The following is a 24,258-nucleotide window of genomic DNA, read 5'->3' on the forward strand; positions in this document are numbered from 1 at the left end:
AAATATTGAAAAATGAGCTCGGGGTGAAGCCATTGAAATTCCAAAAAGTGTAAGAACTTACATCGCAAGAGAAAGAAAATAGACTCAAAAGAACTAAAGAGTTGCTTCGCTTGGCTGAAAGTGGTGAACTGCTGAATTTGGTTTTCTCCGATAAGACAACATTCGTTGTCCAGCAGTTTGTAAACAAACAAAATGATCGCGTTTACTTGCCAAAGAGGTCAGCTGAAAATGTGCACCTTCGCTGGCCACCAGAACTCAAGCGCCTGCCATGGTGATGGTGTGGGCCGCCGTAACAGCCGATGGTCGCTCTCCGCTCGTATTAATCGACCGTGGCATCAGAATAAATGCCGAATATTATCACGAAAATATTCTGGAGGGTGTATTAAAGCCTTGTGCACGCAAACATTTTGGCCGCAGACCTTGGACATTCCAACAGGACTCAGCACGCGCCACCCAAGAATGATTACAAAATGAGGTTCCTCTCTTCATTTCTAGCGCAAAATGGCCACCAAAATCTCCGGATACCAATCCGTTGGACCATTGTGTCTGGAGTATTTTGGAAGGCAAGGTTTGCACTACAAAATACCAATGTGTCGATCACTTCAAGCAAGCGCTTCGGCGGGAATGGGCCAAAATACCGCAGAGCAACATTCGGGCAGCATGTGATGGTTACATTGGCCGTCTGAAGGCCATAATTCGTGCCAAAGGTGACCAATTCGAACAAATCTAAACTTATTCTAAAATTTGATGATATTTCCGAATTTTTTTAATTAAAAAAAATGTAAAAATTATGGCGTTTGACTTTGTTGCAGTTTTTTATCTCACCCTGTATTTCGACACCGCCAAAACGTGCCTCATCGAAATAACGGTTTTAGACCATAGGTCTCTTTGGACCAAATCCGTTTCAGGACATTTGGAGTCGACCTAGCGATGTCCGACCATCCGTCTGGCTGGCTGGTGCGCACGATAACTTTCGAAGGGAGTAACCGATTTGGTCCAAACTCGGTACATCGTAATTATTGTCAAACTTATATAGAGTTCGGAGATGGACAATATCGCCCCACTTCTTCTGGTAGATATTAATTTAATATTTTTATATGAATGTATTTGGTAGATTCCCAAACCAAGAAGGGATTTCTGCTAAAATTAAAGTTCTCACATAGTGGAGGGCAAAAAGTTATTGCCTCAGAATAAAAGTTATTTGAAGTTGTGCTCTTTTACATATTTATTGTCATTTCATACTTATAAACTAAACATTTGTTCTCTCCCTCTCTCTTACTCCCTTAACTATAAAAATGGATTGCTCTGTTTGCGATTAATTTCCTTGGGAACGACATATTTTCGAATAGGATCATTGTATATTGGACTTTCCATGAAGTAGCCTCTTGCCTGATCGGCCTCAAAACGGGCATATTCACGGGCATCCTTGGCTCGGATGCAGCCCCATATAATGCAGATGATGATGAGTCCTAAAATAAATGTTGCCAACATTACGAAGCCAATTACGCTCGCATAATTAATCGGTTCGCATTTGTTGATTTGTATCAGTAGATAATTTTCCAGATGATTAATCATTTTGTACGTGAAATAATGGTCACACTCAATGCCAAATTCATTTTCCACTCGGGCCAGGCAACGATTCTCAATATCTACAAAAAAACAAAAACGGAGCAGATAAAAATGCCAGAAAATAGTTTTTCTCTTTTTCTCAAAACCTACCCAATTCCTCAGTGACATAGACCGCGGTAAAACGTTCATGTTTCTCCGCCTTGCCACATATATCCGTAACATTCGGACACTTGCCCGACGCCGTCTTCTCCTCGATCATACAACTGACACACGGTTCAAAAAAGGTGCAAAACTTATTGTCTGTCTCAGAGCCGATTTCACAATATCTCCCCACATACGGTTCGTCACAAACACATTCACCACACTCACAATAACCGCGATCGGAACACACCTCACCCATGGGACCAATACATCCATCGGTGCTCTCTTTACAATTACAACGATTGCCGGACCAGCCATATTTACAAACGCACTGGCCGCACACGCAGTTCGCACGCTCAGGATCACAGTCAGCATTACATTCCGGGCATTCACAGAATTTACCCTCATAACCGGGGAAGCAGAAACAGGTGCCGCAGTCACATTCGCCACGATTCGAACAAACGGGACCAAGATCATCGGGTTGTTTGATATCATAGGGTTTGCGACAAAGTCGCTCAATGGCTTCGAGGGTGGTGGCATTAGTAGCATCGGTAGGGCAGGTACAAAATGGGCCAGTCCTGAAAATAAAAAAATTACAGCAATAATTTAGTTTAGTCGACCGGCCGTAAAATGGCGAATATTTAGCACAATTTGAACACGTTTGAGAGACAGTCAGTAAGTCGAACCAACAATCGATCCTTAAAGTTATGTTTCTTCCCTCACATTTCTACATTTGGTCCTTCGAGCCGGATTTAGAATCGAACCGTAAGGCTGTGTTTTCTTTCTCGCCTTTTTTCATTTGGTGCTTCGAGCCGGATAAAGAATCGATCCACAGGTTACTGTTTCCTTTTTCGCCTTTCTATATTTGGTCCAATCGAGCCGGCTATAGAATCGAATCAACATCAACATAAGGTTGTCTTTCCTTTCTCGCTTTTGTACATTTGGTCCTTCAAGCCGGATATAGAATCGAATCAATAACCGAATCGTAAGGTTATCTTTTCTTTCTCGCTTTTGTACATTTGGTCCTTCAAGCCGGATAAAGAATCGAATCAATAACCGAATCGTAAGCTTATCTTTTCTTTCTCACTTTTGTACATTTGGTCCTTCGAGCCGAATAGAGAATTGAATCAACAATCGAAACGTTAGCCAATGTTTCCTTTCCTGTCTCTGTACATTTGGCCCTTCGAGCCGGATAGAGAATCGAATCAACAATCGAAACATAGTTATGTTCCTTTCTCGCCTTTGCACATTAGGTCCTTCGAGGCGGATAGAGAATTGAATCAACAACTGAACCGTAAGGTTGTCTTTCCTTTCTCGCTTTTGTACATTTGGTCCTTCGAGCCGGATAGAGAATTGAATCAACAATCGAAACGTTAGACAATGTTTCCTTTCCTATCTCTGTACATTTGGCCCTTCGAGCCGGATAGAGAATCGAATCAACAATCGAAACATAGTTATGTTCCTTTCTCGCCTTTGCACATTAGGTCCTTCGAGGCGGATAGAGAATTGAATCAACAACTGAACCGTAAGGTTGTCTTTCCTTTCTCGCTTTTGTACATTTGGTCCTTCGAGCCGGATAGAGAATTGAATCAACAATCGAAACGTTAGACAATGTTTCCTTTCCTATCTCTGTACATTTGGCCCTTCGAGCCGGATAGAGAATCGAACTGTAAGGTTATTTTTCCTTTCTCGCCTTTATACATTTGATCCTTCGAGCCGTATAGAGAATTAAATCAACAATCGAACCGAAAGTTTGTGTTTCCTCTCTCTCTAGCTTCCGGCAATTGATTACCGATCATAAACTGGTCTACTAGCTTCAGAAGACTTATAAAAGGTAATCTACCAGAACACACCCATGAAATACGTATAGAAGATCTTCTTTTTATGAAAAAAAACTGGAGACGATTTCTAACCATGTAAGACCTGTGGAGTGTCTTTTATTTTTAGAGGGCCAGCAGAAAGTCTTCTAGCGCTGAAAATTTTGTTGAAGGTTTGAAGTCCTGCAGTAGTTCTTCTAGCCAAAATAAGGCGTAGAAGTCATTTTAGCTGAAATAGAGATTTTTTGAGACCCTTTAAACCCTAGACGACCTGTAGAATCCTGCTGACGATCTGTTTATTCCAAAAAAAAAAAAAAACTACAGAAGACCTGAAGAGGGTTTTTTATCCATTGAAGATATTTATAAGGCCCATAGAAAGTCTTCTAACAAGGGACCTATGGAAGATCTTCCAGCCATTGAAAATCTTTAAAGGAACCTCATAGAAGGTCTTCGAAACATAAAAAATCGGAAACGACCTTCTTGCCATGAGAGGGCCCGTAAAGGACCTGGAGACGATTTCCAACCGTGTAAGGCTTGTGGAGTGTACCTAATTTTTAGAGGGCCTTCAGAAAGTTTTCATGCGCTGAAAATTTCTGCTGAAGGTTAGAAGTCCTGCAGAAGTTCTTCTAGCCAAAATAGGGCGTAGAAGTCATTTTAGCTGAAATAGGGATTTGCTGAAGACCTTTTAACTGACCTGTAGATAGTCGTTTGCCCATAGAAAGCCTGCTGAAGATCTTCTTATTCCAGAAAAACCTACAGAAGGCCTTCCCACAGAAGACCTGTCAAGGGTCTTTTATCCATTGAAGACATGTATAAGGTCTATAGAAAGTCTTCTAACCACAAGGGACCTATGGAAAATCTTCCAGCCATCGAAGATCTTTAAAAGAACCTCTAGACTTCTTGCCATGAGAAGACCCGTAGAAGGTCTTCTTCTATTCATAAAGGACCTGGAGATATTTTTTAACCATGTAAGACCTGTAAAGTGTATTTTAACTTTAGAAGGTCTATAGAAAGTCTTCTAGCGCTCAAAAGTTTGCAGAACGTTAGAAGTCCTGCAGAAGTTTTTCTAGCCAAAATAGGGCGTAAAAGACATTTTAGCAGAAATAGAGATTTGTTGAGGCCCTTTTAACCCTTAACGACCTGTAGAAAGTCGTTTGTTCATAGGAAACCTACTGAAGATCTTCTAATTCCAGAAAAACCTACAGAAGGCCTTCCCAAAGAAGATCTCAAAAGGACCTGGAGACGATTTCTATCCATGTAAGGCCTGTGAAGTGTACTTTATCTTTAGAAGGCCTGTAGAAAGTCTTCTAGCGCTCAAAAGTTTGCAGAACGTTAGCAGTCCTGCAGAGACCTACGGAAGATGTTCCGGCCATTGAAGATCTTTAAAAAAACCTCTAGTAACAGGTGACTTATAAGACTCACAGAAGATCTTTAAAACATAAAAGACTCGGAAACGGGCTTTTAGCCCCAGAAGCTCTACAGATGGTCTGTAGTTATAGAAGAACTCCAGTGGGTATTCTAACATTAGAAGACTTGTGGAAGTCCTTCTATCCATAGAAGTTCTTCTTTGAAATTTTTTTTGCTATGAAGAGCCGACCTCTGGAAGGTTCTCGACCCATAAAAACCAAAAGTTATCTCCATAATTTTTTAACCATAGACGGGCTGTATAATGTCGGGGTGCATTGGAAACCTGCTTAAGATCATATTCCAGAAAGACCTACAGAAGTCCCCCATCCCATAGAAGATCTGTCAAGGGTCGTTTATCTTTGAAGACGTCTATATGTTATTCTGTCTATAGAAGACCTATAGAAAGTCTTATACCCCATAGGAAACTATGGAAGGTGTTCCTTCCATTGAAAATCTTTAAAATAACCTTTAGCCACAGGTGACTTATAAAGACTCGCAGAGGGTCTTCAATACATAAATGATCCGGAAACGGCCTTCTAGCCCCGAGAAGACATGTAGAAGATCTACTGGTACTCTATAGCTACAGATGAACTCCAGAGGGTATTTTAACCTTAGAAGACTTGTTGTAGTCCTGGTATCCATAGAAGTGCTTCTTTGAAATGTTTTTTTTTTTTTTTGTTGCCACGGAGGATTCTTGGAAGGTCCCTAACTTATAAAAGACCACCTTATGGGCTTCTGTATTGAACATCTTGCATAGGTTATCTCTATATAATCAACCCTTGGTCGACCGGCCGTAAAATGGCGAATATTTAGCACAATTTGAACACGTTTGAGAGACAGTCAGTAAGTCGAACCAACAATCGATCCTTAAAGTTATGTTTCTTCCCTCACATTTCTACATTTGGTCCTTCGAGCCGGATTTAGAATCGAACCGTAAGGCTGTGTTTTCTTTCTCGCCTTTTTTCATTTGGTGCTTCGAGCCGGATAAAGAATCGATCCACAGGTTACTGTTTCCTTTTTCGCCTTTCTATATTTGGTCCAATCGAGCCGGCTATAGAATCGAATCAACATCAACATAAGGTTGTCTTTCCTTTCTCGCTTTTGTACATTTGGTCCTTCAAGCCGGATATAGAATCGAATCAATAACCGAATCGTAAGGTTATCTTTTCTTTCTCGCTTTTGTACATTTGGTCCTTCAAGCCGGATAAAGAATCGAATCAATAACCGAATCGTAAGCTTATCTTTTCTTTCTCACTTTTGTACATTTGGTCCTTCAAGCCGGATAGAGAATTGAATCAACAATCGAAACGTTAGCCAATGTTTCCTTTCCTGTCTCTGTACATTTGGCCCTTCGAGCCGGATAGAGAATCGAATCAACAATCGAAACATAGCTATGTTCCTTTCTCGCCTTTGCACATTTGGTCCTTCGAGGCGGATAGAGAATTGAATCAACAACTGAACCGTAAGGTTGTCTTTCATTTCTCGCTTTTGTACATTTGGTCCTTCGAGCCGGATAGAGAATTGAATCAACAATCGAAACGTTAGACAATGTTTCCTTTCCTGTCTCTGTACATTTGGCCCTTCGAGCCGGATAGAGAATCGAACTGTAAGGTTATTTTTCCTTTCTCGCCTTTATACATTTGATCCTTCGAGCCGTATAGAGAATTAAATCAACAATCGAACCGAAAGTTTGTGTTTCCTCTCTCTCTAGCTTCCGGCAATTGATTACCGATCATAAACTGGTCTACTAGCTTCAGAAGACTTATAAAAGGTAATCTACCAGAACACACCCATGAAATACGTATAGAAGATCTTCTTTTTATAAAGAAAAAAACTGGAGACGATTTCTAACCATGTAAGACCTGTGGAGTGTCTTTTATTTTTAGAGGGCCAGCAGAAAGTCTTCTAGCGCTGAAAATTTTGTTGAAGGTTTGAAGTCCTGCAGTAGTTCTTCTAGCCAAAATAAGGCGTAGAAGTCATTTTAGCTGAAATAGAGATTTTTTGAGACCCTTTAAACCCTAGACGACCTGTAGAATCCTGCTGACGATCTGTTTATTCCAAAAAAAAACTACAGAAGACCTGAAGAGGGTCTTTTATCCATTGAAGACATGTATAAGGCCCATAGAAAGTCTTCTAACAAGGGACCTATGGAAGATCTTCCAGCCATTGAAAATCTTTAAAGGAACCTCATAGAAGGTCTTCGAAACATAAAAAATCGGAAACGACCTTCTTGCCATGAGAGGGCCCGTAAAGGACCTGGAGACGATTTCCAACCGTGTAAGGCTTGTGGAGTGTACCTAATTTTTAGAGGGCCTTCAGAAAGTTTTCATGCGCTGAAAATTTCTGCTGAAGGTTAGAAGTCCTGCAGAAGTTCTTCTAGCCAAAATAGGGCGTAGAAGTCATTTTAGCTGAAATAGGGATTTGCTGAAGACCTTTTAACTGACCTGTAGAGAGTCGTTTGCCCATAGAAAGCCTGCTGAAGATCTTCTTATTCCAGAAAAACCTACAGAAGGCCTTCCCACAGAAGACCTGTCAAGGGTCTTTTATCCATTGAAGACATGTATAAGGTCTATAGAAAGTCTTCTAACCACAAGGGACCTATGGAAAATCTTCCAGCCATCGAAGATCTTTAAAAGAACCTCTAGACTTCTTGCCATGAGAAGACCCGTAGAAGGTCTTCTTCTATTCATAAAGGACCTGGAGATATTTTTTAACCATGTAAGACCTGTAAAGTGTATTTTAACTTTAGAAGGTCTATAGAAAGTCTTCTAGCGCTCAAAAGTTTGCAGAACGTTAGAAGTCCTGCAGAAGTTTTTCTAGCCAAAATAGGGCGTAAAAGACATTTTAGCAGAAATAGAGATTTGTTGAGGCCCTTTTAACCCTTAACGACCTGTAGAAAGTCGTTTGTTCATAGGAAACCTACTGAAGATCTTCTAATTCCAGAAAAACCTACAGAAGGCCTTCCCAAAGAAGATCTCAAAAGGACCTGGAGACGATTTCTATCCATGTAAGGCCTGTGAAGTGTACTTTATCTTTAGAAGGCCTGTAGAAAGTCTTCTAGCGCTCAAAAGTTTGCAGAACGTTAGCAGTCCTGCAGAGACCTACGGAAGATGTTCCGGCCATTGAAGATCTTTAAAAAAACCTCTAGTAACAGGTGACTTATAAGACTCACAGAAGATCTTTAAAACATAAAAGACTCGGAAACGGGCTTTTAGCCCCAGAAGCTCTACAGATGGTCTGTAGTTATAGAAGAACTCCAGTGGGTATTCTAACATTAGAAGACTTGTGGAAGTCCTTCTATCCATAGAAGTTCTTCTTTGAAATGTTTTTTGCTATGAAGAGCCGACCTCTGGAAGGTTCTCGACCCATAAAAACCAAAAGTTATCTCCATAATTTTTTAACCATAGACGGGCTGTATAATGTCGGGGTGCATTGGAAACCTGCTTAAGATCATATTCCAGAAAGACCTACAGAAGTCCCCCATCCCATAGAAGATCTGTCAAGGGTCGTTTATCTTTGAAGACGTCTATATGTTATTCTGTCTATAGAAGACCTATAGAAAGTCTTATACCCCATAGGAAACTATGGAAGGTGTTCCTTCCATTGAAAATCTTTAAAATAACCTTTAGCCACAGGTGACTTATAAAGACTCGCAGAGGGTCTTCAAAACATAAATGATCCGGAAACGGCCTTCTAGCCCCGAGAAGACATGTAGAAGATCTACTGGTACTCTATAGCTACAGATGAACTCCAGAGGGTATTTTAACCTTAGAAGACTTGTTGTAGTCCTGGTATCCATAGAAGTGCTTCTTTGAAATGTTTTTTTTTTTTTTTTTTTTGTTGCCACGGAGGATTCTTGGAAGGTCCCTAACTTATAAAAGACCACCTTATGGGCTTCTGTATTGAACATCTTGCATAGGTTATCTCTATATAATCAACCCTTGGTATGTCGTCTATGTATATCCACATCTTACCATGCCGGATCACACTGGCACATGCCACACTGCATATAGCCATTGTCATTGCACTGGAAACGTGAGTATTCATCAGTTGGATCAGACTCCTCGGCACAGGGACAGGGTTTTTGTATCTCCACCTCGATTTCCATGAACTCATTTAGGGCTGACTCTTCGATGCGAATTTTATGGGTCTGAAATTTTGCAAAATTCCAAAAAAAAAAAAAAAAAAAAAAAAAATACAGAACATAATGGGAAATTAAATTCGCCAAACTTACATAGACCCCAGTTGGTGGGAAATCGGTGAGGGTTAAATTTATGTAGAAGTCTACCGTTGTGCCCAGGGCCACATCATTGCAGTAGTTGCGTTTCAGTAACGTTGGAAATTGCCCGCCACAATCTGTTTCATATTCCACTCGGATGAAATCGGGACTGTTGTCCGAAAACTGGGTTCGCTTGATGAAATTTTCGTAGCTGTAAGGAAAAATGGAGATAAAGTGATTTTTTGTTTTGGCAAAGGATTCTAGCTGCAGTAGCCGCAATCGAGTTCAGATTGCCAGAATCGGAATTATGGATATTATATTAAATTAAGTTTTTCTGGAATTTTCCAAATTTTCAGTTTTAAATTCAGAATTTGTTTTTAAATTTCACTAAAATGAGAGAAGAAGTCGTTGGTCTACTCCGAAGCCCCCCCCCCTTTTTTTTTTGTTTTTGGCTTCCCCTTACCTCTTCTGGATCAACTCCAAAATATTTGACGAATCTGCACTCAATATCTCCACATTACTGATTTCCTTCATAAGACTACTGAATTCTCGATATGTGGGCACCACATCCTCCGTCACAGCGAATATCACACTAATCTTCCTTTCCAACAGCTCACGATAGATCTCCTCCAGCGACGGATAATCATAGACCAGAGAACCCAAATACTCACCCTCACCGCTCAAATGACATCGCTTGTCATTCTTTTTGGTGATGCCAGCCAAAAGGCCATCACCGGCAAAGTGCATAAAGCCATCGGTTACCAAAATGACCACCTTACGAGCTTCTTCTTTCCAGCCGATTTCCTTGGGACACACCAACACCTGCATTAGGGCATCTAGACCACCCTCAAGATTATCTAGATTTCCGGTGACCCTACTTGCATTTACCGACTGCACAAATTCCTTTGCATTCTCCGTCAAGGCCAAATGATGACGATACCCGTAGGTGGGTTCACACACCTGCCGCTCCTTGGCACAGGGATTCTCTCGGAGCTGTGGCATTATCATTGGCATTTCGGGTTTATCGGCAAAGCTACCGAAACCCAAACGATAATTTGTTGTAAGGTTTCGTAATGTTGTTGCCAACTCGAGGCCAAGTTTTATCAGTGTCTCACGATCATCACGCATCGTCCAGGTGAGATCCATAAGAATATACAGATCTAGCGGATTGTATCGTGCCGGCCGATATGAGAGCTTGATGCGTTCTGGATGGGCTGAAAAAAAAGAAAGAGAAATTTGATTTTGTTTAGCAATCCTCCTGCAAAGCATGGTTTTAGAAGAATGGCGTCGAAGGCAAAAATATTGTCTGACTGACTTAACGATTCATCAACGCCCAACGGCTGAAACTAGAATCTTTTGGGTAAGGGTCACTCTTGGTCCGAAGGGATCAGAAATTCGTACCAGAACGGTACGGAAAGTATCAAAAGGAACTAAATATGATACCCTTTCTGTTTGAGGAAGCAGTAGAGCTGGAACTCTTGTATTTAGAATAAGGGTCAATGATGGAGTGCATGAAATATGTACCAAAGGATTTTCGGAAATTCGCACCATAATTGTACGAAAAATTATAAAATGTTCTAAATTTGGTACCATTTCTTATCATGTAAACGGTTAGAGCTAAAAATTTGAAATGAGAAGGAAGGTTAAGGAGTGGGGTCGATTTAAGGAGGTACTTTTGGAGGTATGCATTCCTGTATATGAAAAGTACTAAACGGTACTAAATGTGGTACAATTCGAATTTGGAGGATCAGAGCTGGAATCCAAAAATTTGAAATTAACATTACTAGCGGCAAGTAGGAGTGGAATATGGAGGTAGTTTTCGAAAATTTTACTTATGTGCACGAAAAGTACTAAATAGTACTAAATTTGTACAATTTTGATTTAGGTGTACCGATAGAGCTGGAATTCTGAAATTTAAAAATAAGATAGTATTGTATTTTAGGACTGAGGAATGTAGGTAGTTTTGGAAATTCGTAGTAATGTGTACTAGAGAGTACTAAATTTGGTACAATTTGGATTTGGTTGAACCAATGGAGTTGGAATCCTGATTTTTGGAAATAAAACTAATATTGCATTGTTGGACTGAGGTATATAGATAGTTTTAGAAAGTCGTACTTATGTACTAAATGGTACTAAATTTTGTAAAATCAAAAATTTGGGTGAACCTGTAAAGTTAGGATCCTGAAATTTAGAAAAAAATGCTATTGCACTGTTTGATGTACTATATGGTACTAAATTTGTTACAATTTGGATTTGGCCAAACCAATAGAGCTGGTATCCTGAAAATTGGAAAGTGGATTACTGTGGGAGTGTAAGATTGGGGTATGTAGGTAGTTTTGGAAATTTGTACTTATGTGTAATAAACCGTACTAAATTTGGTACAATTTGGATTTCTGATGAACCGATGGAGTTGAATTTCTAAAATTTGAAAATGGGATTACTGTGGGAGTGTAGGATTGGGGTATATGGGAAGCTTTGGAATTTCGTACTTATGTGTACTAAATGATACTAAATTTGGTACAAATTGAAATTTTGATGAACCAATCGAGCTGGAATTCTGAAATTTGGAATGAGAGTTATTGATGGCCTATAAGATAGATGCACCAAAGGGTTATTGGAAATTCGAACTTTAAATTTAGGATATGTTCTGAAATGGACCTATATTTCTAAAATGGGTCCTTTTGATAATTTGTGAACGAAAAGAACTAAAAACTTGAAATTTGGTATAAGAATCAAGGTTGGGCTGCAAGTTTCATATATGAAGGTGGTTTCGGAAATCTATAATAAGTGTGAGAGCTATACTAAATGGTACTATGGCAGCAGTTCGGCTTAGGGTGAACTGATGAAGCTGGAATGTTGAATTTTTGTGTTGAAATCCCTGTTGGTGGTTGGTTTGTGATACAGAGGTGGTTTTGGATGTGTGTAGTACAAGTGTACGAAAAGTACTAAACAGTACTATGTTTGGTACAATTTGATATTGGGTAAACAGATAGTGCTTGAAATCGGAACATTGATATTAGGGTCATGTCTAGCCTGAACATATGAAGATAGTTTTGGAAATGTTTACTATAATTGTACGAAAAGTACTAAATGGTACTAAATTTGGTTTTCGGTGAAGCGATGTGGATAAAAATCTGAAATTTGATAATAAGATTACTGATGGTATCTGTGTTTGGAATTTGGCGGTGGTTTGGAAATGAGTCCTATATTTATACGAAAAGTACTGAATGGTACTGAATTTGGTACAATTGGATAAGGGTAGAAACGTGGACACATGATGTTGGTTTTGAAATGTGTACTACAGTTGTACAAAAAGTACTATGTGGTACTAAATTGGGTATTGGGTAAAGGACTGGAGAAATCTTGAATTTTGATATAGATACCACTGTTGGAGACTGTGGTTAAGATATGGAGGTGGCTCTGAAAATGTGTACTATAATTGTACGGAATGTACTAAATAGTACTAAATCTGGTATTGGGTGGAGGGAAATTTGGAATAAATTTCCCTTTTGGTGGAATTGATTTATGGAGGTGATTTTGGAAATGTGTAGTATGATTGAAGGGATAAATGTGGTATCCCGAAATTTAATACTAAGGTCTCCGTTTGAATCTGGAATTGAGACTTGATGGTGGTTTGGAAATATTTGTACGAAATAGCACTAAATTTGGTATAGAGTGGAGGAACAGAGCTGACATCTTGAAATTTGATATAAATTATACGGTGGTGTCGGTGGTTGGATATGGAGGTGGTTTTAGAAATGTGTCCAATATTTGTACGAAAAGTACTAAAGGGTGCTAAATTTGAAATTGGGTTAGGGGGTAGAGCTGAAATCTCGAAATTTAATATTGATGTCACTGTTGGTGCCTGGTAAAAAATGTGGGAATAAATTGAGTAAAAGGATACAGCCGGAATTCGAACATTTGATATTTAGGTCTCTGAAAATTTAGTACGATGTACGAATTTTTGATTTTGAGTATTATCAAGTTAAAAAGCAATAAGTTTGGCCGGGCCGAACTTTGAATACCTGTCCACCATTTGGAACGAATTTGGAAATTTTCAAAAAATAAAGTCCTTAAAAAATTCTGTTAAAATTTTAAAAATACCGAATATAGCCGTTATATTGGGGTCTATACGCCGTGGACCTACATAGGCATTGTTTGTCATAAGCCATTACCATATTCGAATTCGAAACAATTTTCTGTCACAGGCTATAGCATCCATTACGAACGTCCAATACGACATCTCTAAAAATTTCGGTTGGTATTATACCTACCGATTATAGGGAGGTACTTATATATGGGGCCTATACGAAGACCTGTAGCTGCATAGACAATTTTACGTCACAGACTGTAGTTCGAACAGTACGAACTCTAAATACGTAATTTGAAACAATTCCGTTAAATAATGACGGTAAAATAATCAAAATACCGAATTTTGGGAGATACAGTTATATGGGGGCTATACGAAGACGTGGACCTGCACAGACAATTTTTTGTCATAGGCTGTAGTATCCATTACGAATCTCAAATACCAAATTTGAAACAATTCCGGTGAATAATGTCGCTAAAATCATCAAAATACCGAATATCGGGAGGTACCGTTGTATGGGGCCTATACGAAGACGTGGACCTACATGGCCCATTTACGAACTTAACCTGCCTACTGCAAAAATAAACACGTGTACAAAATTTTAGCCTTCTATCTCAATTCGTTCGAAAGATAACGTGATTACAACAGACAGACGGACAGACAGACAGACGGACATGGTTAAATCGACTTAGAATTTTACACTGATCAAGAATATATATACTTTGTTGGGTATGACATGAGTATTTCTAGGAGTTACAAACGGAATGACAAAGTTAATATACTTTGTAAAATGTGGCCTTTTGTCTGTACCAGAATGTGTGAACCAATTCCCCCATCTCCGCATTGGATCCAATTTTGATAAAAATTATTACAACGAACCTTCGAGAGTTCTCGTGCGTACCAACCAGCCTGACAGGCAAACGGACGAACTGCAATAGATCGACCCCAAATTTCCTAAAACGGATTTTGCCCAAAGAGACCTAGGGGCTAAAGACGTTATTTCGATGAGGCACGTTTTGGCCGTATCAAATGATATATACCCTCTGAGGGGAAAATGATTCGTACTTTTAGGTATTTTTAGTACTTTTTATTTCGAAATTATAACAATCACGTTTTATTGAATCTTTTCGCACCAAAAGGGATCCTCATGCGAAATTTTACGATTCTAGCCTCATTGGTCCATCTGGACTTTGAAGAATATGATAATTAGACATAAGCACCACTTTACTTTATTGGGGGAAGGTCTGCAATATTTAGTGTCAATTCTACCTTTTGTTGTACAAAAACACTCTAATCCCAAAAAATATTAGTTTTTAGGCTGGTCCGAATACCCCTTAAATATTTTTTACTACATAAATGAAAAATCCAACTCTTCTCTCACTTTTCTGATAAGATTTCTAATCAGTTTAATAACTTACCAAAATTTCATTCAGCACCTCCTACCCCACCCCCACATGCACACACGCACTTTACACAAACATCAACTGTGTGACACAACAACTAAAATCATAATCAAAACAAAACGTGTCAAAACTCTATCCGACTTAATCACAAATGTCAACAAACAAATGTCAAATTAATAGGTGACATAAATACCGCACAATCTTGCTCTCATCACCTGAAAACAGAAACAACAACGCTGAGAATGACAACAAGAACAACATTGGCAACGGTAGGCATTGTCAACAGCAAAAAAAAAAAAAACAGAAAAACAAAGAAAAAAACTAGTAAAAATAATAACAATAACAAATAAACAAAGAAACTCGATCTAAAACAAACCGCGTAGCTAAACCCCGGAGAGCAAAAAAAGGAAAAGTGGGACATTAGTACCCCCGAAAAAAATCGAAAGAATTCTGATAACAACCTACCGTAAATAAAATCCAAAGTTCTACAAATACAACACAACAAGGTAGCTTCTCCAAAAATATGTGTGTCCGTACATACTCGTATTAGATAACATTCTAAGGTCTCATCTTATCTAGCCGCAGACTGGGTCGATAGAATGGGAGACCCAATTGTTTTGAGAATGAGAGACAGTGTCTCAGCATTTTGCAATTTCGAAATTCTCTTTCCTAACAGAGACACAAACAATGAAATGCATGATAAGAGACAAGCTAATATTTTTTATCAGTTCCACCGGTCTCCGCAATGAACAGTTAGTTATTCATTCATTCACTGAGTCACTTTTGTTGTGGACATTTGATTTTATTGATGACTTATAGCCACCAGGGAAGACAGAGTCGATAATTTTTTATTTTTGTTTTTTTTTTTTTTTTTTTTTTTTTTTTTTTTTAAATCAAAGCTCAAATGTCTTATAAATTCAAGAAGAACATTTCAAACCCTGTCGGTATGGATAATGCTGGAATCTAGAAAATCTGCAACAGGGCCGATGAAAAGAGGTAGTATATTGCTCTGTTCCCGAACAGCAAGAATGTAAAAAATTTTACTACGACGGCCAATTTTTCCATTATTATATCAAAAAAACAATTGCTAGTAGAATCTTGGAGGTTCTGGAACAGAGAGAGAAATGAGTCATTTCGGTCCACGTTTTCATATAGCCTCCATATAACGATACCTCTCAATAGTCGGTATTTTAGCGACATTATGCTCCGAAATTGTTTCAAATTTTGTATTGGTAAAAAATAACATATGCAGGCCCACGTCTTCGTATAGGCCCCTACATATCGGTACCTCCCATGATTCGGTATTTTTATGATTTTAGCGACATTATTCACAGGAATTGTTTGGAATTTCGTATTTGATGCTCGTAATACGTACTACAACCTACGACGCAAAATTACCTATGTAGGTCCACGCATAGTCCCAATATAAAGGTACCTTCCAATATTCTGTATTTTTATGATATTGGAGACATTATATACCGGAATTGTTTCAAATTTCGTATTTAATGTTCGTAATGGGTACTACAGCCTCTAACGAAAAATTTAGCATGCTGGTCTACGTGTTCGTATAGCCACCATTTGAAGATACCTCCCGATATTCGGTATTTTGAAGATTTCAGCCACGTTTTTCACCGGAATTGTTTCACATTTCGTATTTGAATTCCGTTATGGATATTTCAACCTATGCCAGAAAATTGTCTATGCAAGTCCACGTCTTCGTATACTACATGATGGTATTATCGACATCGTTAAATTATTTTTTTTATATTTCGTATTTTAAGATCCTAATGGGTACTACCGCCTATGGCAAAAAATCACTTATGCATCGTCTTTATTTAAACAGTATATTTCGACGAAATTTTGCTAAAGATTTTCCATTTCCTTCCATATGGTAGAGGGTATTGAATGTTCGGCCCGACCGAATTTAGGTGCTTTTTTACTTGCTAGTACTCAAAATGCATAATTAGATAAGTTTGTAATTTTTTTATAAAAATTTCAATTTTTGTATATTTTTCAAGTTTTTCTGTGTTCGGAATGAAAAAAGTAGGAAAATGTTTACCTTTTTACCCCAAAAAAAGTCTTCAAAATATTTAATTTTGAACAATGGACCCACATTTAATTTTCCTGTCCAAAATTATTTCAACGTCCCCCTAGAAACCAACAGTGACCTCCATATCAAATTTTCGAATTTCTGTTCTATACCTTCACCCAATACCAATTTTGAGTGACATTAGCACCCATATCGAAAACTATCTACATCTGATCATCCTAGAAACTCAGAGTATTATTTAGTTCTTTTCGAACAACTATAGTAGGCATTTGAAAAACCACCACTAGATCAACAACACCAGATACCAACAAAGACTTCAATATAAAATTTCGGGATTCCAGCTCTATGCCTTTACCCAGTTCCAAATTTAGTACTTTTCGTACAATTATCGTACACATCTCTTTAACCACCACTGCATCTCAACCTTAGAAACCGACAGTGGCATTTACATTAAATTTCAGGATTTCAGCTTTTACCAAACTTAGTACCATTTAGTACTTTTCGTTCAATTATAGTACACATTTCCAAAAAATACCCTCCATATACCAACAGAAACCTTAATATGAAATTTCAGTATTCCAGCTTTATACATTCACCCAATACCCAATTTAGTACCACTTAGTACTTTTCCAACAATTATAGTACGCATTTCCAAAATCACCTCCATATATCCATTCCAGATACCAACTGAGACTTCAATATCAAATGTTAGGATTCCGACCAAGTCCCCACACCCAATATCAAATTTAGTATTATTTAGTACTTTTGGGTACAATTATAGGATATATTACAAAAATCAACTCCATATCGCAATTCCAAATACCATGAGAGGCCTCAATATCAAATTTAAGGATTCCAGCTCCATCCCTTCCCCCAATGCCTTATTTCGTACAATTATAGTAAACATTTCCAAGATCAACTCCATAGGTTAACCCCAGACACCAAGAGTGTCATTAATAACAAATGTCAGGGTTTCATCTCCGTTCTTTCACTCAATACCATATTTAGTACTTTCCGTGCAATTATAGTATGCAGTTCCAAAACCACGTCCATATATCAATTCCGGATACCAACAGTGACATCCATATCAAATTTAACAATTTCAGAAGTATTCCTTTACTCTAATTCCTTTACTCTACTTTGTACTATTCGCACGAATATAGAACGCATTTCCAAATCTCCAACAAATCTCAAGCACAGATACCAACAGTAACATCCATATCGAATTTCCGAAATTTTAATCTATCCCTTAACCCAATACGAAGTATAGTACCATTCAGTACTTTTCGTACAATTATGGTATACATTTACGAAACAACCTACACATGAACAATGACCCTAGTACCAAATATAGTACTTTACAAAGTGCCAAGTGGTACCATTTTAGTATTTCTTTTCTTTCGTATCATTTTAGAGCTTTTCGTAACCTTAAAGTTCGAATTTCCAAAAAACCCTTTGGTACATCTATCCTGCACGACTTTCATTCTAAATTTTAGAATTGTAGCTCATAGCATTCGACAAACAATCATTCCATTTTTAGTACATTTAAGAACTTTTCGTACACTTTTAGTACGAATTTTTGTACATTTTAGTATTTTTTTCTTTTACGTACGTATTGCCAAAAAACACATACTTATCACACGCCTACGCACCAAGACTAACCCTTGTGCAAATTTTCAAGATTATAGCTTCAGGCGTTTCATCTGGCCGTTGATTCTCAAAAAGCCAGGCATTCAGTCAGTTCCTTCACTACTATTTTATACATGTATGAGCCTCTTAAAATTTATGAACTTTTTTTTTTAAAAAATGTTGGCCAAATGAAAATTTTGAAAATGTTGTGGATAAAAATACCCTAGAAAAAAATATATTTTTATTTACTTACATTTCACCAGCTTAACATAAACGCGCTGCGGCTGTACCTGTGTAGCACGACTACTACTCGCCTCATAATCCTTAAGGGGTGCATCGATGAGGGTATGCAATTCCGGTTCATTTTCGTAAATGTAATCAGGTCGGCAACCATTCTCCAATAGTTGGGTGCGATTAAGGCAGCGATAACGCAGTTCATAAAGCTTCGATTGTTGAAGAAATCATAATTTGGGTGTGTGTGAGATATCAATTGATTATGAAATAATATTAGTATTGTTGGAGATTGGTGGCATGATGAGTCGACGATAAAGAAAGTTCAATGGAAACTAAATTAATAAATTCAAAATGAAGCAACATTAGATACGTGAACTATTTTCCACTACAGATTTTTGTATAAAACGGTATGGTCCATCCATTCATTTTCCAAAAAAAAAAATATTTATGTAAAAATTAACACTCGAGTCTCACTAAGGTGGGAAACAGTCTTCTGGCACTGTTTTTGTTTATAACAATTTTTACTAAACCTACTTTGCCTAATTTTACTACTACCCTATTACAAAAATTAATCATCCTCCTAATATTCAACACTCTGACTAATATTTCTATTCAAAACACACATTGGACGCCTTTTACAATAATATGAAATTTAAAATTGTTGATATTTTATTAATATCCAGAAAAGGATATCCTTTCTCATTCAAGGGTTTAAAATCCTTCTCGAAATATTCAAAGTTCAGTCAATTATTTTTATATTCAATCCGCATGTTGGGCGCCATTTTCAAAAAAATGGAAATAAAAATTTTCGACATTTTTAAATTTCATTAACTTTAAAACAAGTTCACGCCTAATTCAAGGGTATTCAATATTTTGAAATTGGAATTCAACCCATTCTATATTTATATAAAACCCACACATTGGGCGCCATTTTTAAAAATATCAAACTAGCCAATTTTGATTTTTGTATTCTTTTTATATTCAGACAAATTTCTAGCATATGTATATTCAACGCCGTGTGACCAATTAATATTTATATTCAAATCACAGCTTGGGCGCCGTTTAAGAATATTATTTGAATTTTGAAATTTTATTATTTGTTAGGTAAACTCCTTGCTAATTCAATACAATCCTTTTCTGTATATTCAAAGCTCTGTCTATTACTTAATTTTTAATAAATCTTTTGTGCCTCGTACCATCGCTCGTTACCGTATACTGGTAGCGTAGCCCTGCATCAAGGAAATGGACGGAAGAAAACACCAACATCAGCAGAAATGGTTCGAAAAGTAAAGAAGCGACTTGATCGAAACTCGCGTCGCAGTGGCCGAAAAATGGCTCGTGACCTGAATATATCGCAATATTCCATTCAGCAAATATTGAAAAATTAGCTCGGGGTAAAGCCATTGAAATTCCGGGAATGGACCAAAATACCGCAGAGCAACATTCGGACAGCGTGTGTCGGTTTCATTGACCGTTCGAAGGCTATAATTCGTGCTAAAGGTGACCAATAAATATAAACTTATTCTAAAATTTTATGCTATTTCCGTCATTTTTTGCTTTCATTCAATAAAATTAAAAAAAAAAAAAAATTAAAAAGGATGGCGTTTGACTTTGTTGCAGTTTTTTTATCTCACCCTGTATATTCAAGCAAATGAATACTGAAACTTTAAATTCGGAATTTTTGAATTATTTTCAGACACACGCCTCGCTATTCAAGGGTGTTAAATCCTTGTCTCAATATTTTACACTCTGTTTAATTTTTATATTTAATCCACACGTTGGGCGCCATTTTCGAAAATCAAACTAAATTTCAAATTCGGATTATTTGGTTAATTTTCAGACAAACTCCTTGCTAATTCAAAGGCTTAAAAATTGTCTCTAAATATTTGACACTCTGAGTATTATTCATAATCAAGCCACACATTGGGCGCCAGTTTTGAAAAATTAAATGAAAGGAAACTCCTTCCTAATTCAAAAGTTTTATTTTTTCTCTGAATGCTTGAATAGTCAGCGTGACTATTATTCTTATTCAAGTCACACATTGGGCGCCAGTTCTCTGAATATTCAACACTTTGTCTAATGTTTATATTCATGTCATTTCTTGGGGCGCCAGTTTTGAGAGAAAAAAAAAACGAAATTTCAAATTGGCAATTTTTAATTAATTTTCAGACAAACTTCTGAAAGTTTAACACTGTCTAATATTTATATCCGATTCACACATTGGGCGCCATTTTCACAAAAAAGAAGACATTGTTTTTTTTTTTTATTTTTTTAAATTTATATTAATTTTTATATAACTTCATGCTTGTAAAAGAGTTTAGTTTTTTTCCCAGAACAATCGACATTCTGACCAATTAACATTTATATTCAACCTACGCGTTGGGCGCCATTTTTGAAAAAAAAAAAACAAAATCGGATTTTTTTACTAATTTTCCCATGAACTCCTTGCCGATTAATGGGTTTTAGGTTTCCTCTGAAAATTCAACACTGTCGAATATTTTGATTCACCTTATACATTGGGCGCCATTTTAAAAAAAGGAAAGAAATTACAAAATTTAAAATTTAAAATTTTTTTGTTCATTTTTAAACAAACTCAAATTTTTAAACAAACTGATTCAAAGGTTTTTATTTCCTCTCCCCAATATTTTACACTCTGACTATTATTCATATTCAGGCCACACATCGGGCGCCTTTGGGCTCATCCACATTTAGAGTTCTTGAAATTTTATTGCATTTTAGGTAAACTTCTTCCGTACCCAAGGATTGTGAATCCTTCTCTGATTATGCGATACTCTGACTTATTAATATTTATACTTGACATACACATTGGGCGCCATTTTTAAAACTATTAACGAAACTTTAATTTTGATTTTTTTTTTTTTTTGAAATGGTAATATGTTTTAAATTAACTCCTGCTTATTCAAAGCTTTTGAGCCATTCTCCGATTATTCGAAACTGTGACGTATTTAAATTTATATTCGACCCACACATTGGGCGCCATTTAAAAAAAAGAACGAAACTGTAATTTTGAATTTTTGAAATGGTAATAATTTTTAAATAAACTCCTTGCTTATTCAAAGTTTCTGAATAATTCTCTGATTATTTAAAACTCTGATTAATTAGTATTTATTTTCAACTCACACGTTGGGCGCCATTTTTGAAAAAACCTAAACACATGGCAAATTTTGAATTCTTGAAAATTTCATTAATTTTTAGGTTTTTAAACTTGTCTCTGAATACTCGAAATTCTGACTAATTAACATTTATATTCAGGCTACACGTTGGGCGCCATTTTTGGAAAAATAACGATAGTGCAAGTTATGAATTGTAAAAATTTTGTGAATTTTCCAGCCAACCCGTTGCTAATTCTAGGGTTTTTAATTTTGTACGCATTGCCTAAATGATCGATAATAAGAACGTCCATTTTGAGTCACTTATCATAAAATACGCATGTTTTTCCACACACGAAATCAATTGTTGATTAGATTTTCATGGATTGCACAGTGGAATGTTGATATTTAAATTGGATTTTCCATTTTTATTTTCCTTCGACTTATCACTCCAATTTTTTATTTTATTTATTTATTATTATTATTATTATTATTATTATTATTATTATTATTATTATTATTATTATTATTATTATTATTATTATTATTATTATTATTATTATTATTTTTGATTTTAGATTTTGATTGTATACCTTATCCGTACACCAGGCACACGACATATCCGCACTCAAACATCGTTCACATGTATCCTCGAAAATGCAGGGATTATCTGGGACATGAATAAGACAATAAGGAACAATTATTTAACACGATTTTTTCTATTAATCTTAAACAATTTATTTAATAAATTTTCCATTTAACACATTTTGCAGCACACACACATACACACACCTGCTTTTATGGCAATAAAATTTAAACAAATTATGGCAAGAATGAAAATTTTATATAATTCACACATTTTGCCAATATTCGATTCATAGATTGATATTCGTTACTATTATTGCTATTGTTGTTGTAATTCGTAGTATTATTTTATTGTTGTTGTCGTTGCTGTTATTATACTGAAGTGTCGCGGCACGTATTAGCGTCTACTAATTAACACGGCTTGGTGGCACAATAGCCATGCTTACGTTACCATTATTTTAACAATACTGAAAGTAAGAGAGAGAACCACCCAACCGAACCGAACACCGCCACCCATTGAAAATTGTTAATAATATTTTGTTCTTGAGTTTAGTTTTGGCATGAGTGGGTCGTTCTATCGCTAGACTTCGTATTTGTTATTGTTTTCTTGTTGTTGTTGTTGCAGTTGTTTTGCTTATCAAAAAAAAAAAAAAACTTTGATAAACAAACAGAGAAATTTTGTAGGAATTATGTTTTGTGGAGCAGGGTTAAACAAAAAATAATAGTGAAAGGAAAAAGTGGAAATGGGGTTGTAGCCGAGGGAAGGTGGGGATTAAAAAAGGTATTTGAATGCATTATGTTTTCAATCGATAAAATATTGAATGTAAATTTCTTTAATGGCAAAAATAATAATTTCCATAAAATTTTGAAAATTAAGTTGATAATAAAAAGAATGATATATTTCTGATTTAAGTCACCGGAGTTTAGATTGATTTCGGCTTAAAACTTTAACTAGGTCACCATGGATCCCTTTTTCTTGTACGAAGGAGACAGCTAGTGACTTAAGTCAGACAGAAGATTTTTGATAGTAAAATGTGATTGGTTAAAAGTTAAAGGAAAAATCCAGTAAGAAGAGGTCAAAAGTCGGGCCGACTGCATGATACTCTACACTACTATAAGTATTTAGTAGACCTCCCGTAACAAAAAGAGTTTATATTAGGAATTTATGTGAAGTAGATCATACCAACCATGACATGACTTCGATATAGGATATATTAGAAAATATTTATTGGAGGTATAGATATAACGAATCGAGTTTCGCCAAATGGGAAAAATTCGTTTGAATATGAAAAAAATCTATCCAATTTGACCTGATATTAAATATAGGTGAGCAATAACCGTAAAATCGGATGAAGATGTATATCGAAGCTATATAAAAATCTGAACCGATCTCGATAAAATTTGGCAAATGTATTTTCGAGCAGTATTTGATGCCCTGTACAAATATCATTATTGTGGAGTGCATATTACGAGTATGAGGTACTTTAAAACCCAAATTGGATGAAACATATATATGGGAGCTATAGCTATATGTGGACCGATTTTCTCCAAATTTGAAATACTTGCTTTTTTGGTTGGGTGTGAAAATTCAGGTCACTTGGACTGATATTGGACATTTAAAGCACAATTAAGCCGAAATCGGTTTAAGATATATATGGGAGCTATATCTAAATTTCAATATTGTTCGTCCTTGGGCAAAAACATATGGTTTGGAAAGTTTCTTCTCAATCGGATAATAACTGCGAGCATTTTGTTCACAAAAGTACATTACAGACGGACGGACTGGCAGTAATAAATCGACTCAAAATGTTATTCTATGAAGAGCCGCAAAAGTAAAAAGTAATTATCTCGCTTCCTTCTCCATATTACAAACAAATGAACAAAGACATAATGCGTTAAATTGCTTAATCTAGGCGGTTAAATGACCAATCCGGAAAACAAATTACCCTTTACCTTCATGGCCTCTATTCACTATTTTATAAAATTATACATATGTTCTATAAA

The 24,258-nt window shown here is 36.5% G+C and overlaps 1 protein-coding gene across 2 annotated transcripts; it reads right to left on the reverse strand.

Annotated features, from left to right (window-relative positions):
- Window positions 1-1,221: 1,221 nt before the first annotated feature.
- LOC101892047 (integrin beta-nu) lies at window positions 1,222-22,770 on the reverse strand. 2 transcript variants are annotated; one of them, XM_005183322.4, is made up of 8 exons: window positions 22,462-22,770; window positions 22,263-22,339; window positions 18,579-18,768; window positions 9,617-10,367; window positions 9,169-9,364; window positions 8,909-9,084; window positions 1,720-2,288; window positions 1,222-1,649 (listed from the first exon to the last, which is right to left on the reverse strand). In XM_005183322.4, the coding sequence occupies exons 1-8, from the start codon at window positions 22,526-22,528 to the stop codon at window positions 1,288-1,290; spliced, it is 2,388 nt and encodes a 795-aa protein (XP_005183379.2). In that variant the 5' UTR covers window positions 22,529-22,770; the 3' UTR covers window positions 1,222-1,287. The 2 variants fall into 2 exon arrangements, with proteins under 2 accessions (XP_005183379.2, XP_058976766.1); XM_059120783.1 differs by lacking the exons at window positions 18,579-18,768; window positions 22,263-22,339; window positions 22,462-22,770 and adding an exon at window positions 14,662-14,759.
- Between the last annotated feature and the right edge of the window lie 1,488 nt (window positions 22,771-24,258).

This window comes from Musca domestica, unplaced genomic scaffold (genome assembly GCF_030504385.1).
Source record: "Musca domestica strain aabys unplaced genomic scaffold, Musca_domestica.polishedcontigs.V.1.1 177, whole genome shotgun sequence".
Lineage (NCBI taxonomy): Eukaryota > Metazoa > Arthropoda > Insecta > Diptera > Muscidae > Musca > Musca domestica.

Bases quoted from the DNA above. Each gene is read 5' to 3' on its own strand.
- LOC101892047 (XM_005183322.4), bottom strand. From the start codon at position 22,528: ATGTGTGAATTATATAAAATTTTCATTCTTGCCATAATTTGTTTAAAT. The intron at 18,769-22,262 runs GTATACAATCAA...CAACAATCGAAG, and splicing joins GTGCCTGGTGTACGGATAAG to CTTTATGAACTGCGTTATCG. The intron at 9,365-9,616 runs GTAAGGGGAAGC...TTTTCCTTACAG, and splicing joins TTGGAGTTGATCCAGAAGAG to CTACGAAAATTTCATCAAGC.